The 15,000-nt window shown below is 38.7% G+C and overlaps 1 protein-coding gene across 1 annotated transcript in view; it reads right to left on the bottom strand.

The window, feature by feature from the left end:
• LOC138011328 (voltage-dependent L-type calcium channel subunit alpha-1D-like) overlaps positions 1-14,407 on the bottom strand; it is a 46,666-nt gene extending 32,259 nt beyond the window's left edge. The window contains exons 1-12 of the mRNA XM_068858295.1: positions 14,272-14,407; positions 13,865-14,096; positions 13,569-13,674; positions 10,798-10,937; positions 8,812-8,921; positions 7,856-8,008; positions 7,559-7,758; positions 6,534-6,637; positions 4,453-4,568; positions 3,296-3,358; positions 2,084-2,183; positions 303-463 (exon numbers count right to left, since the gene is read on the bottom strand). Of these exons, the coding sequence (XP_068714396.1) occupies positions 303-463; positions 2,084-2,183; positions 3,296-3,358; positions 4,453-4,568; positions 6,534-6,637; positions 7,559-7,758; positions 7,856-8,008; positions 8,812-8,921; positions 10,798-10,937; positions 13,569-13,674; positions 13,865-14,096; positions 14,272-14,284 (1,498 nt within the window). The 5' untranslated portion in view covers positions 14,285-14,407. The remainder of the gene's footprint in view (positions 1-302; positions 464-2,083; positions 2,184-3,295; positions 3,359-4,452; positions 4,569-6,533; positions 6,638-7,558; positions 7,759-7,855; positions 8,009-8,811; positions 8,922-10,797; positions 10,938-13,568; positions 13,675-13,864; positions 14,097-14,271) is intronic.
• Positions 14,408-15,000: the final 593 nt, after the last annotated feature.

The raw sequence follows: 15,000 nt of genomic DNA on the forward strand, positions 1-15,000 counted from the left end.
GAATTTGTAGTTTTTTCCCCCGATCTCTCAGTTTACTAGAAATGACTGAAGATATGTGGCATTTCCAGGAGCCATTACTTGGCGCGTACTTCCTCGACAAACCGTTTTCACTAATCGAGTAATGTGACCTTCATGGGAAATTGTTAAATAGCTGACGACAAAGCGAGTCACGGGATCTTCGGCATTTGAAATTTGCGCTGCGAAAGCTCTTAGTAGAGAATACGCTAGCTCAGAAGTCAGCGGAAAACCTGGATCATAGAAAGTTTACTGGTGGGACAACTCCGATAAATACAACTTCTTACCTAAAAAGTTTGTAAGAAAAGGTGGTTGGCCATAATGTTCCAACGCCAAAGTTAGAGAATTCAAAAATACAACTACAATGACAATCCAGTAAAACGCTTGAGTTTTAACTGCTTTACGAAGCTCTCTTCTGGTACGATGGTGCCATCGTTTTAATGTTTTCCTGTAATGAAACAAAAAAACGACAGGTACTGCGCTATTCATAAAGTTGTTTATTATTATTATTATTATTATTATTATTATTATTATTATTATTGTTGTTGTTGTTGTTGTTGTTGTTGTTTGTGTTGATTGTTTGCTAAACCAACCCAGAAATTCGTTGTAATATCAAAGTCCTTCTTCCCGACACGAGGGAAGAATCTGGAACAAAAATTCATCTTTCAAATCGGCACCCTTAATCCTCTCGGTATTAACGAACGCTTTTCATTTAACTAATATATTCCTACTTTTCACGTTGCCATGTTACCACCAATAGCGTAGCTCCTACTCTACTATAAAAACTACACGTAACCCATAATCCCTCGATTCGCTCTGACGAAGGGCTAACGCTCGAAACGTCAGCTTTTAGAATCTCTGTACGGTGGTCAATTTACATTATCAACTCCGTTGATAAACCAAATTTTTGTATACTACTTCCCCACCGACGCAGCACCACTTCACCACCGACGCACACACCACCGACGCAGCACCACTTTAGAAACTACCCCTTCATTCATGAAAAAAGACCCTATACTAAAATTACTCACACAATGAAACATACGTAAGTAAGACTAGCCACATAATTATCCATTGTGAAATTCTTACACACAATAAATTGACGGTAAAAATAATAAAGAACCTACTTCTTAAGGTGGCTCAAACCAGTTTCAACGTTCTTATTAGAAGGCACTTCAACGCCTTGTATATCCCGTATTAGTAATGTTATGGTAGCATATGAAACACCATTTATTAAGACGCGCTCAATATTGTGACGTGGCAATGGGAAAACCCCGTAAAAACACCCTTTATGTTGTGTTTATTTGCTCATATCTCACAAACGAACTCAGTGACTCCTAATGTTATTGCTGATTAGTGATCAGAAGGCCAAGATGACACTTTCTGCAAAGTTTACAAAAATTCTGTGGAGCGGGTTAAGAGCCACCTCAATGCCGGGATTTTTTTTTTTTTCTCGTTCTGATTCATCTTCACAGAACTTTTTTAAGCTTTGCAAAAATTTTATCTTAGACTTCTGATCAGTCTCCAGAAATAACAAATGGAAGTCACCGAGTACGTTTTTGACATATGATCAACTAAAGCCAAGGGGATTTCCCGTTGCCAAGGTAACTTATGACGCCATGATAATGACCGCATTTTGTTTGGAAATAAGCGGTGCTTCATATGGTACCATAACATTGCTGTTACGTGATACAGTGTTGCAGCGGCAATCGTTCTAAAGGGAGTGTCGCCTCAAAATGTTGAAACCGGTTTGAGGCATCTTAATTTTTTTACAGAATCGTTTTGAGCTCGAACGTAGTAAGGTTTCGCATGTTACCAAAACTGAGAAATTCAAAGCAACTTAACTGGAATAAGCAACAAAGTTAGCTGTTTGCAAAACGCACTGGAATGGACTTCAAGACCATCGAAGAGAGCTCCAGTTGGTGGGTGCAGTGGATTTTGCCTGATTCGCGAAATAACGCGTGCAAGGGGACGTGTTCACACGTGTTCACACGTGTGCGCGATCTCAAATCACTCTCCTTCTTGCTCCAAGAACATCGCTGCATGACCAAAATAGCAAAACACTTACTTTTCATTATGACACCAGCCATGATGTGCTTCTGGCACTGCTATTTCTTGCCGTTCATTTTTATCTACCATTTCTATGTCATCAATTCTTGAGTGTCTCGCTGGAAATGCAAACAAAGCGGTCGTTAAACACTTACAGATTGGTCCATTTTCAACGACGCCGCAACTTATATAGGTTGGCTTTTAAAGGGGGAACATTTGCCTGCTTGTACGTATGTGTCACTGCGATACGAACTTCGAGCTGGGTAGGCTCAGTGGTTAGATTGACGGAAATGCTGAGACTTTCATTAACACAAGAGAGTCTTTTGGAGTTTTGATTCTTATTGCACGCGCATTATAGGTTTTTTTTTTTCAGCTCTAAAATGTCAAGGTTTCGTTTATATCAATGTTCGAGGTTGGTTAACAGTTGCTTATCCAGAGCAAGCGAAGTGAGAAAAGGATCTTTTTCCAGATTAAACTAAAATGTATTTCATATGTGGCACATATAAAATACATTTTAAGCGCTATTTCTGTTGACAGCAACAATTTATTGAATTGAACTTTAACGGAATGGGAGCGTGTTGATTGTCGTTTGTCACGGCACTGTACGCGCTTCTCTCAATAATTTTGTCCTTTATGTGATAATCATGTAATCGCAATGTGCCCTCGTGCAATTAAAGCTATCACTTTCACTTGTATTTTCAAAGTTTTCTAAATTTTGTGAAAACTTTCAAAATACGTGTGAAATTAACCTTAATTGCCCTCGGACCCATGTGATAAGATATACTAATCAATTAGTGGGACCCTTGTGCTCGGCAAGATAAGCTTAAAAATTTCATTAAGTGGCAATCATTCTTACCCCGATTGCGTCTGTGTTACAGAAATGCATTCATACATGCTTAATTGACCACTCCCCATAAGGGCATTTCAGGGCCTGAAACAGCAGCAACTGTTCAAAACCCCAACTGGGCCTACACCTTTTTGTCTTCATCCAAGAGGTCAATCAATTCGAACCATTTGCAGAAGTGATTGCAAAGGCAGTACATGTACTTTCTTCTCATTTTTCTTAAGAACCTGAGCGACAGATGCACCGGCTCGAGATTGAACCCGCGACCCGCGTCCCTCCATACGGTACAATTCCCATGCTCTACCTGCTGGGATAAGCGGTCGAAGATTGGCCCTTTTCAACAAACACAGTACACAACTGTTACAACAAGCAAAGTTTACTCCTTACAAGTTCTTCTTGAGCTTTTCGATTCGTCACCAGTCTCACTCTCACTGTCGCCTTCGATGTCCTCTGTTGTGACAAAGAAAACAATACTTTTGCTTCAAAAAAGCGCGGAGTAATTAGAGCTCTATTAAGGATGTGTAATTGTGGTCCGGTTACAACCGTTAACGTCTACCTCTAAAAAACGCTATTATTCAGTGAATTAATGGATTTTTTAATCAAACCTTTTAGCCTTGTGCTCTCCAAACTTCCAGCGTTCTTCAATCAGTTGTTTTTACTCTGTATATTTCTTTTTCTTTCTATGTAATCTCCTTCGCTTTTTTTTCTTTTTCGTGAAATAAGATTTACATTTGCAATTTTCACAAATGTTCTGTGATTTACATTTGCAATTTTCACAAATGTTCTGTGAAAAATGTTGCCAAAAATGTCGCTCTGACGAAGGGCTAACGCTCGAAACGTCAGCTTTTAGAATCTCTGTACGGTGGCCAATTTACATTATCAACTCCGTTGATAAAACCAAAATTTTTGTATACTACTTCGCCACCGACGCAGCACCACAGTTTCTTTAGAAACTACCCCCTTCATACATAATTAGTTGACCATTCCCCATAGGGGCTTTTCAGGGCCAATGAAACACAACGAAACGACAGAATAACAACAACAACTGTTAATAATCCCAACTGGCCGGACACAAACCAGTTGGCTATTTACAGGTGCAGTTGACAAGTTGAACCAGGGACTACCAGGAACAAATTCAACGAGTGGTCTTGTGAACGTGTCTTGAAACCGGGATCCCGGAATTCCAAGGCAAGCACCAAACCAAAAGGCCGCAATGCCCCCTCAAGTCCCAGATGTTCTAATGTTCAAAGATTGCAGTATTTACTCAAATAACCGAGAATACGCGCCCTCTTTAACGTGAAGTATATTATATATTAATAGTCAGGCACCAGTTATTCGAAGGGGAGATAGCGCTGTTCACTGGATAAATCACTATCCACTGGATAAGTCAATTGGTTTTATTTGCTAGTGTCTATCCGCTGAATAGTGATTTCTCCGGTGGATACCGCTATCCACCTATGGAACAAATGGGGCATGGACAGTAACTTATCCACCGGATAAAGACATCCAGCCTTTTAAACAAATGAGACCAGAAGCACAAATACCTGCTTGCGTAATCCAGTCAAGATACCCATTATATGCATCTTCGACTTGCTGCTTTTCCCTAAATTTCTGAAATTCGCCACTTTTCTGAGCTCTAGCTTTTTCTTTGGCAAATTCCCTGCGGAAAAAAAGACATGGTCTCGATAATCTATTCTAGTGTCCTTCCGAAAATAATCCGCCACAGGTCAGGTCAGAGCGCCCAGCTCTTCGAATCCTGTGTGGTGTGTTTAGCGTCCCACAAAGGCTTACACCGTCGTAGCCTGTCCAACGACGGCAAAACAAAAAAAAGCGGAAAGATAGGCGAGCGACGAGCTGCTAGTTTTGTGGGTGCCAGCTTCGCAACTCGCCGCTAACATATCCACCATATCGCGTTCGCAACTTCCGCGTTCGTTTAAAAGATTTTGAGCTGAAGAGCGACTGTTCGTAAAACAAGTGTTATGAAACAGGGTTGCCATTTTTGAACAACTGTCCACAAATGCAGACAACGAAGAGAATCGTTTATTGAAAGAATCATTTGTGTCTCTCTGGTGTGTCAGTTTTAATACTTCTAGATTTAAGATAACTGTTTCCCTTAATAGACCTCTTTAGCTTGTACATTTTGTTTCCCCATTTCAAACCACGTAATGTTACTCCAAGGAAAAGTTTCTTTCAATGTCGTCTTATGCACGTGCGTATTTACGCATAACTTATGAAAAAACAGAAGGAAAATTCCCTTGAAAACATCACGTGATCTGAAATTTGAAAACAAAACGTACAAGCTAAAGAGGTCTATTAAAATACCCTAGCCTTAACAAAACAGTACCATTTTAAATAGGCAAGTGGCATTGAAATATTTCGTGACGTTTATCAAACTTGCGCGGGCGTCTTGTTAAACGCGTTTCTGGACGGTAATGTGGGATTTGACACACTCAAACAGGAAAAATTGGACCAAAGACGACTGTCACTCATACTCCGTTCAATTATTTTTCACCTTCAGGTTAACGTCAGAACCTTTTTTCGCATTTTGAGAAATAAATGAAATTTCAAAAACCACTATTTTTTAGCTCTCTATTAGAGCGATGTTCGATCAAGTGTCGAAAATAATTACTACGCAAATGCAATTGGCTAGTTTCGAATTGGGGAATATTTGGCATTTTTGTTTTTAAAACCTGGTTTCCACTAGCGATGCAAGCACAAGGGAGAGCTTGTGCTTCTGAGCGATCGAAATGTGTAACACTTTTCATGTGTCCCTGCCTGCTGATTGCCTCTTTCTGATTATACGCCGTTCGAGGCAATCAGCACGTTGGAACACATGAAAAGTGTCACGCATTTCGATCGCTCAGAAGGTATGGAATTTTGATATTCTTCGAGGGCTAGCTCCGGGCCATTTGAATGAATTTTCGAGCGAGAAGTACACAAGGAAGCGCGAATCTTTCGGCCATTCTCCTGCGAAGTTTGAAAGCGGAGCGATACGAGTTTCTGGGGAAAAATCCCCCCGGCGCTGGAGCCGTTGAAAAATTAGCTTCCACCTTGTCCTTCTACTGAGAGGTACAGTAAAGAGCGAACTCGAAATCTTCCATATCGCTCAAAATACTACTTCTGAGGCGAAAGAACGACAGTTAACCGCCGGTAAGGTAATACAACGTTTATTTAGCGTTAGACCATGCACATGCAGTGTACTGTAATTATCTATATATCGCTACCAGCCAGGACCCCACGAGTCTTCTACTGACTCTCGCCAGGAGTTCATCAGTCCCATACTTGACCTAGGAGTCAATACTTTCCCGAGTAGATTTATTTATAGAATGCCTCCGTTGGGAGACTAAGCACGCCAACTGTTGTACATGTAAACGTACAGAACTATCTCAGCGTCAAGAGAAATATGATGCTTGTCGCAGGAAAAACCTGTCCTTAATAATAAATTTACTTGGGAAATGGTTGACTCAAGGAATAAGTGGAGATAGAGGGTCCCCTTGAGGAAATCCTGCTATAGCATACTGACAGAGAATGCAAACTAGTCATTAGTGTGTCCGACTCCCCTTCATATTTTTTCCAGGTTGTGTCACTGATGGCTACACCTCTTAATAAATACAGTCATACATACCCACTAAGAACACCAAGAACTAAATTGAGAACGAAAAAGGAGCCCCAGATTATAAGCGTAACAAAGTAGATCCAGGGCCAGGAATTACCAACAGCATCATTAATCTGAAGAAGAAAAGGAATATTGGTACAGTAAGTGCCATCATAATCAACAATTTTCAAGAACTTCAAGATTGATTTAGGTTCACACTGTAGCCAGGTTTGACGACTGTAACTTCAACGATAACATATCTGCAACAAAAGGGTTGTCCAATCCACCCACAATGAGTCGGATCGTGGCAGGTGGATTCAATTCAATTGACTTGTCTCTACACGTCTATCCAAGTGATGCTGACTCAACCCATCTTTCCAAAAGTCGGTTTGTGTTACAGGAAGTCAGTTTGCGAGTGATCCTTTGAAAATTCAGCAAATGCGGAGGGTAGAAAATGTTGGCAGATCGACTCGGTCCGATCAACTCAAGTCAAGTTGTCAATCGGAGTCGACCCAACACGACCCGTATTGGTATAGCCAAGCTGAGTCAACTCAACCCAACTCGCATTGTCTAGGATATAGACGATCTGACTCAGATTGGGTGTACTGAACATGGATGGCAACATCCAAGCTCCATGATCCCCCAAGGAAAGTAGAAGTATTACAAATATTTTACCCTAGGACTGGCCTTGAAAACAAACTTGAAATAACTTTAAATTTAACAAGGCCCAAAGGAAGACCTAAGTATGTATTGGTCAAATCAAAGTTACATTGATCATCCTATTCCACCCACCCCTCCTCCATCATCATCAACATCACCAGCCTATCCCCCGTGTTTTCAGGCACATCTAGGGCATTCGACTCTTTGTCTGTTGACTCCTGGTTAACCGTATTGGAACAGTATTGGAAAGGTACAACAGTCAAAGAGTATATAAGTCTCTCTTATGTCACTGGACCAATGGTGGGGTGAGAAAGTTGCCCAAGGAATGCAGAGATAAGTTGCCCTGTCAGAGGAAAATACACCATTTACTTCAACCACATGCTTCTGAACCGTACCATGTACATGACATCAGTCCACCCCTCAAGAGTGATGCATTGAAACACTGTCATACAAGCCAGACCAATATTATCGAAATTTGTTATTCCATAGTTAGGGCCTTTCCAGCCTCCTTCGCAGACTTGTCCCTTGCTATCATCACAATGGAATCCTGAGCCACCAGAACTGCACGGGTGTGGTTCTTCCATAGCTTCTGCACCTGTAAATTTAGAATAGAATAGTTCAAGCAGAAAATGCTGTATCAAATAACAGTTGCTATGATGTACATTGTATACAAAATATGTGCATAATCTCACCAGTTATGTTGTCGTAACACGTCTTGTGAAGGCGACCCATAAACAACTCAACACCAATAATTGCATAAATTATAACAACAAAGACAACCAGCAGAGCAATATGAAAAAGAGGAATTAAAGCTTTGATGATGGAATTCAGCACAACTTGTAAACCTGAAGAAAAGAAAATTACAAATGCAGGGATGAGGTGTATATATCGACTCAAGACCTACCCTGTAGATAACTGACCTACTACATTGTAGTTTACCAGGAGTTCTAATAGCTCAATGAGTAGAGCATCTTACTGGTGTTATTGAGGTTTTAGGTTCGAATCCTGCCTAGTAGTTCTTTCACACATTGCTAAGCCATTACTTTCCCATGAGGTGTACAGATTTAACATCTAACATGGAATGCTCACCATGAAGAAAATTATCTTTAGAAGGGCACGTATATGTAAATATCTCTATACCCTCCAGTAGGTTGATAAGGCCTGTTGTTCTGTTTTCAAGTACAGTGTACAAATCTCTGTTATAATATTCATGCTTGATAGCGCTGCTTGTGTTGGCCAGCCAATTTTCCTGAATCCTATTGACTCACTTCAGAAAAAGCTCCCAGCCTAAAATTTCCACACATGGCATACAACATGCTGCTAAGCACCCCAGGTCTAATGCATCTTAGTGAGAGAGGGAAGTTATTGTGTATCAAATTCATTGTAACCCCTGCCCCCTCCTCTCCCCTTCCCCACCCCCCCCCCCCCAACTCTCCTGTAAGAAGTGATAAGGTCCAGGAAATTAGAGGCAAATTTGGGTACATTTTGTGATTCCCTCCAGAGAAGGGCTAATGCTCAAACAATCGGTCTTCTTATCTCCACTTCTTCTTATCTGCATTTCTATGCTCTCCTCACTCGATGTCAGACCGCAATACTATTTTTATGGAAAGTAACCCCATTAATGTTTAATTATCTGTAATTCACTTACTTGGGACACCAGAGACCAATCTAAGAGGTCTAAGAACTCTGAATGCTCTGAGTGCCTTCACATCAAAGCTTCCAGAGCTCAAAAATGCTTTTACTAAAATAGTTGCTAATCTGTAAAAAAAAATAGTAAAACAAAATATTCAAATTACAAACTTAAGTTATTTCAGTCAGACTACCTTAACAGATACATAATTTGTACTGGAAAAAAGAAGCATAACATGCAGAAAATTAAGAAACGAAAGTTATTCATTTTTAATCTCTTGGAAATAAAACAGAGCAAGAGAGTAGAATGTGACAGACTAAATTGACCAATTACAGAATAATTGCAAATCTAAGGGATAAGAATGGAATTGGGTCCTCTACAGATCCAATGATGTTAATGATTGTAAGAAAACTGCATACTATAAGTGGGAAATAATGAATTTAAACGGCTAAAAGATCATGATAGTTTTAAGTAGTTACTAAAGTTCTCCAGCAGCTGCCTGACATTGAAACAAGGCAAGTCTTGTTGCATGTCATAAATTTATCAGCAGGTGTCTCAGGCAACTAACTTAAAATGTCCCCGTGTCTTCTCTTGACAATATTTTGACACAAGAACATGGTATTACCAGACAGGGAAAACAGCCTAGAACTCAAAAGCACTTTTGTTGCTGCACTCTCACTCATCATCATCAAAATCATCATGATCATATCTTTGTTTGTCCTCAGATTTTAAAGTGGCTTGGCGTAGCTAGTATTTCAGGGCCAGTTGTTCAAAAGCCGATTAACTTGATCCAGGATTAGCGTAAACCTTTGTTTCATGTTTTCAACTTTTTGGTGAAAATTTGTTTTGCTTATTTTTGTTTTTCAAGATTGACTTCTTCTAATGTAAAGTTTGGTCGAATATCAGTGTTGACCAGCATTTGGGAGTAGAGAAACTCCTTGGTTAATTAACGTAAATTGGCATTTGAACAACCTGGCCATGAGCGTTTACTCTCCCAATCATGTTATTCCAGAGAGGACAGACTACAAAACCAGAAACTCTATGCGACTGGGAAAATGTGGGTTCTTTTATGTCCCACAAGCTTATGAACATTGGAAGCTTGTGAGGTGTGGCCTACAGTTTATTATCCTTATCTGACAGCACTAGAGAGTCTAACCATTTGCAGATGTCTTTTTTTTTTTTTTACAAAGGCAGCACTTTCTCCTCAGTTATTATAAGACCCTGAGCTTTGGTCCTGTAACTGCTATATAATCAGTCAGTGACTCGTAAATGGCGGAGTCATTCAGCTGAAACATGTTTATAAAGTGTTTTTCAATACTTTTGCTTGTAAATTTTTCATCAGGTGGTGTTCAGTGACATTTGGTTTGTTTTTCAATAAGAAGAGCCACCCATAATAATTTGTGTGATAAAAGCCAAACTCATTGTATTATTATACATTTATGATATTGTGTCAAGGTCACAGAGAGAGCTCAGCAATATTTTTGATTATGAGGTGGTCCAATAGGTGATATTTGTTCAACTGGTTGAATGAAAATGTTCACTTTAAATACACAAAACAAACTAATGACTTAATGCCTGTAAATGGAAACATGCTCTTAACGAACAATGTACATTCATGATTTGACATGCAAAACCTCCAACTATAAATAAAATAATTTATCATTTACATAGAAGCAAAATACAAGAAAGTTCTTTGTCGAAGATAATGAGACACCATTATCACTGAACCACATCAAAACAACTATGTAACTCTATGACTTACTTAGATTCAACTACCCCAACAGGAAAAAATAAACTATTTTGTCTAATATATATTTGGCAATTAATTGAGTGATCAAATGTGGTAATATGAGAATTTACCTGTACTACATCTAATAATTGATGTATAACAAACCCAGACACTGCATCACTTAACAAAATAATAATATAGATTCCTTTGTTTGAATACCATAAATAAGTCATTAATTTCTTTTATTTGAACAAACTGAAAGATCGTAAACTTACCCTACCACTACAATTACAAAATCTAAAATATTCCATCCATTGCGAAGGTAAGCTCCAGGATGAAAGAGGAAGCCATAGGCAATGATCTTTAAAACAGCTTCGAGGGTGAAGACAGCTAAAAACACATATTCAGCGATTTCCTGTAGTAAAGCAAATGATAATTTGGTTACCAAGTGGACAGTGGTGTGTGCTTGTAACGTCTTTAATGTGTACATAATTTTACACCAGATAAGTCAAATTCACAATACTTTTTATAATTTCCTGATTATCCTTGAATGTCTGGATCATTGTAAACATAATACAGATAAAAATGTACACAGACAGAGCTGGTTGGTTGAATGAATTCATGAAAATTTCCGGTTTGCAACTTGGTTACCAAGTGGACAGTGGTGTGTGCTTGTAACATCTTGTTTAATGTGTACATAATTTTACACCAGAAAAGTCAAATTTGCAATATTTTTTATAATTTCCTGATTATCCTTGAATGTCTGGATCATTGCAAACACAATACAGCTAAAAATGTACACAGACAGAGCTGGTTGGTTGAATGAATTTATGAAATTTTCAGGTTTTCAACTTTGCGAAAAATCTAGACTGCACTGCATGTATTTTCATGTTAAAGGTTAGTTCCCTGAGGCTATAACTGGCTAATAATAGTAATTCTCTGCTATAACGTGGGCTTGAAAATATTTTCCTTACAAGGAAAACAAAATGATGCACGTTGAAAAGAAAAGGAGGATCTTTCGACACCCCACAGTACATTTACAAATCAGATAAACAATATTATTTCTGTATCACCTTAACACTTTGCTACAAAAGTCATTGCTGCCCACAAAAAAGGGAAATTTGATTATTTTTTCAATGATTCTTTTTCAGATGGGAGAAGCTCATTTTGTAGTGAATAGTGTAAACAATTAAAGCGATTTTTTTTCGGTCTAAGTCAGCACATCAACAAAGTGTTAAAATCGTCCACGAATCACCGCTAGTAATTATGACGAAATCGGCGACAAATTAGTAATTGAGGACCCAGTCATAACATAACAGTAACTTATTTTACCAAAAGAAACTATCTTCTTCAAAACTGTTTTTAACCGAATGAATTTTTTTTCAGATGGGAGAAGTTCATTTTGCAGCGAATAGTGTACACATTTTAAGCGATTTTTCGATGTAAGTCAACATATTGATCAACAAGGTGTTAAAAGTGTCAACGAATCACCGCTAGCAATTATGACGAAATCGGCGACAAAAATAGTAACTGAGGTCCCAGTCATAACATAATAGTAACTTATTTTATCAAAAGAAACTATCTTCTTCAAAACTGTTTGTAACCAAATGAAATTTCGAAAATGTACATCTCAGATGAGCTGAGACTTGACGAATGTCACAATTCTTCTTTCAACCTAAAAGATGAACCAAGGTCGCAATCGAACGTTACATTCATGTGACAAATGTTTAATCTTTGTTTGATTAAAAAAAAAACATCATGAAACAAGTTAACGCCAGAGAATTTTTTTTCCTACGAAAAAGCCCGAATAACTCGGAAGAAATTACTCTAAATATAGTACGAAAGCAGCCTATCTCACACTGATTAAAGTTCGCAGAACTGTAGAGAAAATTTTAGTCCGCAATTATTAAGAACTTGTCCTTCGTTAATTCAATAACTTTGTCAAAATACAGAACAGTGTGACAATGTAAAGATCCCTTGAGCGACAGCGGAGAATAATTCAAAAATCTTGAAAAGTTACGAACCCTTTTAAATCGGGTTTGGAGGTTTGTACAATTTCAATTTGCAACAGTAACGTCCAGGGCGTTCCAAAGAACAGATTTACCTCTCTCTTGAGTGCATAACGAAAACATGTACAGATTTCAGCAGATCTGGTTTTTTTCTTTATGGATAAATCGACAAAAGGTCAAGTTTTAGCTTGGCAGATTAACGCACAATATATCGTGTTTACATTTAAAGTCATCGATTTCTCCCGTCTCTGCGACACTACTGAAATTAACAAGGACGTCATCGGGTTTTTATTCCAAAACCCGTTGCTTTCGTTGAATTAAAAATTAATTGGCAAGGAGCACGATCAAATTCGGTCTTTGTTGAGAATGAATTAAACTTTACGAATTTAGTGCTACTTTAATTTTGCAGGATTGAAGCCGGTCCATGGTAGAAAACAAATACACAATGCAATGTTTGAAAAGACGCATGGATAATTGCCAAAAATAAAAATAAAAATAAAAAAACAGAAGGCGCCTATTTTCGCTTAGCGCCTAAAGAGGCATCTAACAATTTCTCCACATCTAAGCAATCGAAACAGTAGATCAAACACAAACTTTCCAGCGAATAATCCATAACAACTCGTCCATCACATGCTCTGGAAAATCATCAATAGACAAAAAATTCGGAATTAAATGTGACCGGTGATTTCCATGGAGGTCTTTCGTCGCTAAGATTAAACCTTTTAGTGGAATGTTGAGCTAATAACATATTCATCTCGACGCAAAGCAAGTCGCAAAATTTATGAGTTTATATGGCAACAATTTACCGCAAAATAATATCGTTAATCTCCGCCGGTCGATTCAATATAAACAGAGCATAAATTTCGATTCCGAAGACGATCTTTTCTATTTTACAAGATCATCAACACTAAGGTATTGTAAATCCAGCGATATTTTCCAAGTTAAAGCTAAAACCATGGTTCTCAGCATGAATTGTCAAACTACGAAAAATAAAGATCCCGCAGAGTGAATAGGCAACTTGTCACAGAGGTACCTACCAAGCCTTCATTAACTTCGCTGCTATCTTTCTCTGGAAGTGGTTCGTACGCGGCCAAGGCTGCACAGTTTGCGAAAATTGTGATCAAAATCATAACATCAAAAGGCTTAGGAAGAGTGTTAAGGCTAATGTAAAAAATCGGTTTAAGCAAAAGCCCAAACTGGGAAACAGAACCACAGAGCGATATAATTTTAGACTACAACTACCAAATTCATAACAAGCACATTACCGCTGCGGCCACAAAACCCATGGAAAAACTCCTCAAAAAAAGTTCCACAGCATTATTTAAAAGGATATTTCCATTCCACGAGATTTATTGCTGCACTTCGGATTGGATTGCCCAATGACAAACACAGAAGCGCTCTCCTGGGTCGAACAGCATTACCAGATTTTTTTTGGCGTTTCGTTGAAGCTGCAGATTTTGTATATTTCGTAGCGTGCCCATTCAACCGTGATCTATACTGTGTGAGATCTGTGCCGTTTGGCCATAGCGATTTCGTTCCTGGAGTAAAATTGGCCCTTGGATAGCCTACAAAGGTTGAAAATGAATATCAGGTTAATAGCATATTGTAGGATTTGGTCCGTCGCTGCAAGGAATTCCCAAAAAATCACGAGGAAGCGGGTCGTCTCGCGCTGTCTGCCAAAAAGAAATCGCTGTTGTTAGCGACTGGGTTCTTCAAAAAGATTCCAGCAAATGCACTAACCGTTTTGCTCCATTTAAAGTGGTTAAATTAGCCTGATTCTTAAACATTTAGCCCTCACAAACTCGTTCCTCAGTCATGTCAACTATTTGGTGGTCGCATCATTAATTCGGTATTTATAAGCTCGCAGTTCGGTGCGTCCGCGTGAACACGAAAGATTGAACCGAATTGCATACGGGCACTTTATTACCAGAGCTAAATGATTGCGTGACACTGTCACATTACAATCGTCACGGACAGAAGATTGCCAAAGCGCTATCCAAAATACAGGTGTTTCTTGATTTTTTTCGTTCTGATTGCCTAGATAAGCAATTGGATGCAACTTTTGCTATCGAGCGCTTTTTTTTTTTGTAATCTGACCGGGAATTTTCATATTCAAAAATGTTTGACCGACTTCAGTACTTTAGAATTTCCTTTTGCGTGGGAAGCAGATCAAATCCGAAAATGGCTGCTAAATCGTTTATAACATTGAATAAATTGTCTAAGGGACTTTTAAAATTACTCCTTACTCCTTATTCAAGAATATTTGCAAATAGCGAGTACGACATTTCAATCATTATTTTATCTTTTAACTTTCCGAGGAACTTTGTCAAAAGATTCACCTGGTTTGTGAATGATATCACGCATGCGCAATGCAGTAATATGCTCAAGAGAGACTCCCACGCTCTTTCCCGGCCTACACGGAACTCGGTTACCCATGTTTGCATTAAGACCGGCAGTCTTTGTCACATC

Source organism: Montipora foliosa, chromosome 7 (genome assembly GCF_036669935.1).
Source record: "Montipora foliosa isolate CH-2021 chromosome 7, ASM3666993v2, whole genome shotgun sequence".
Lineage (NCBI taxonomy): Eukaryota > Metazoa > Cnidaria > Anthozoa > Scleractinia > Acroporidae > Montipora > Montipora foliosa.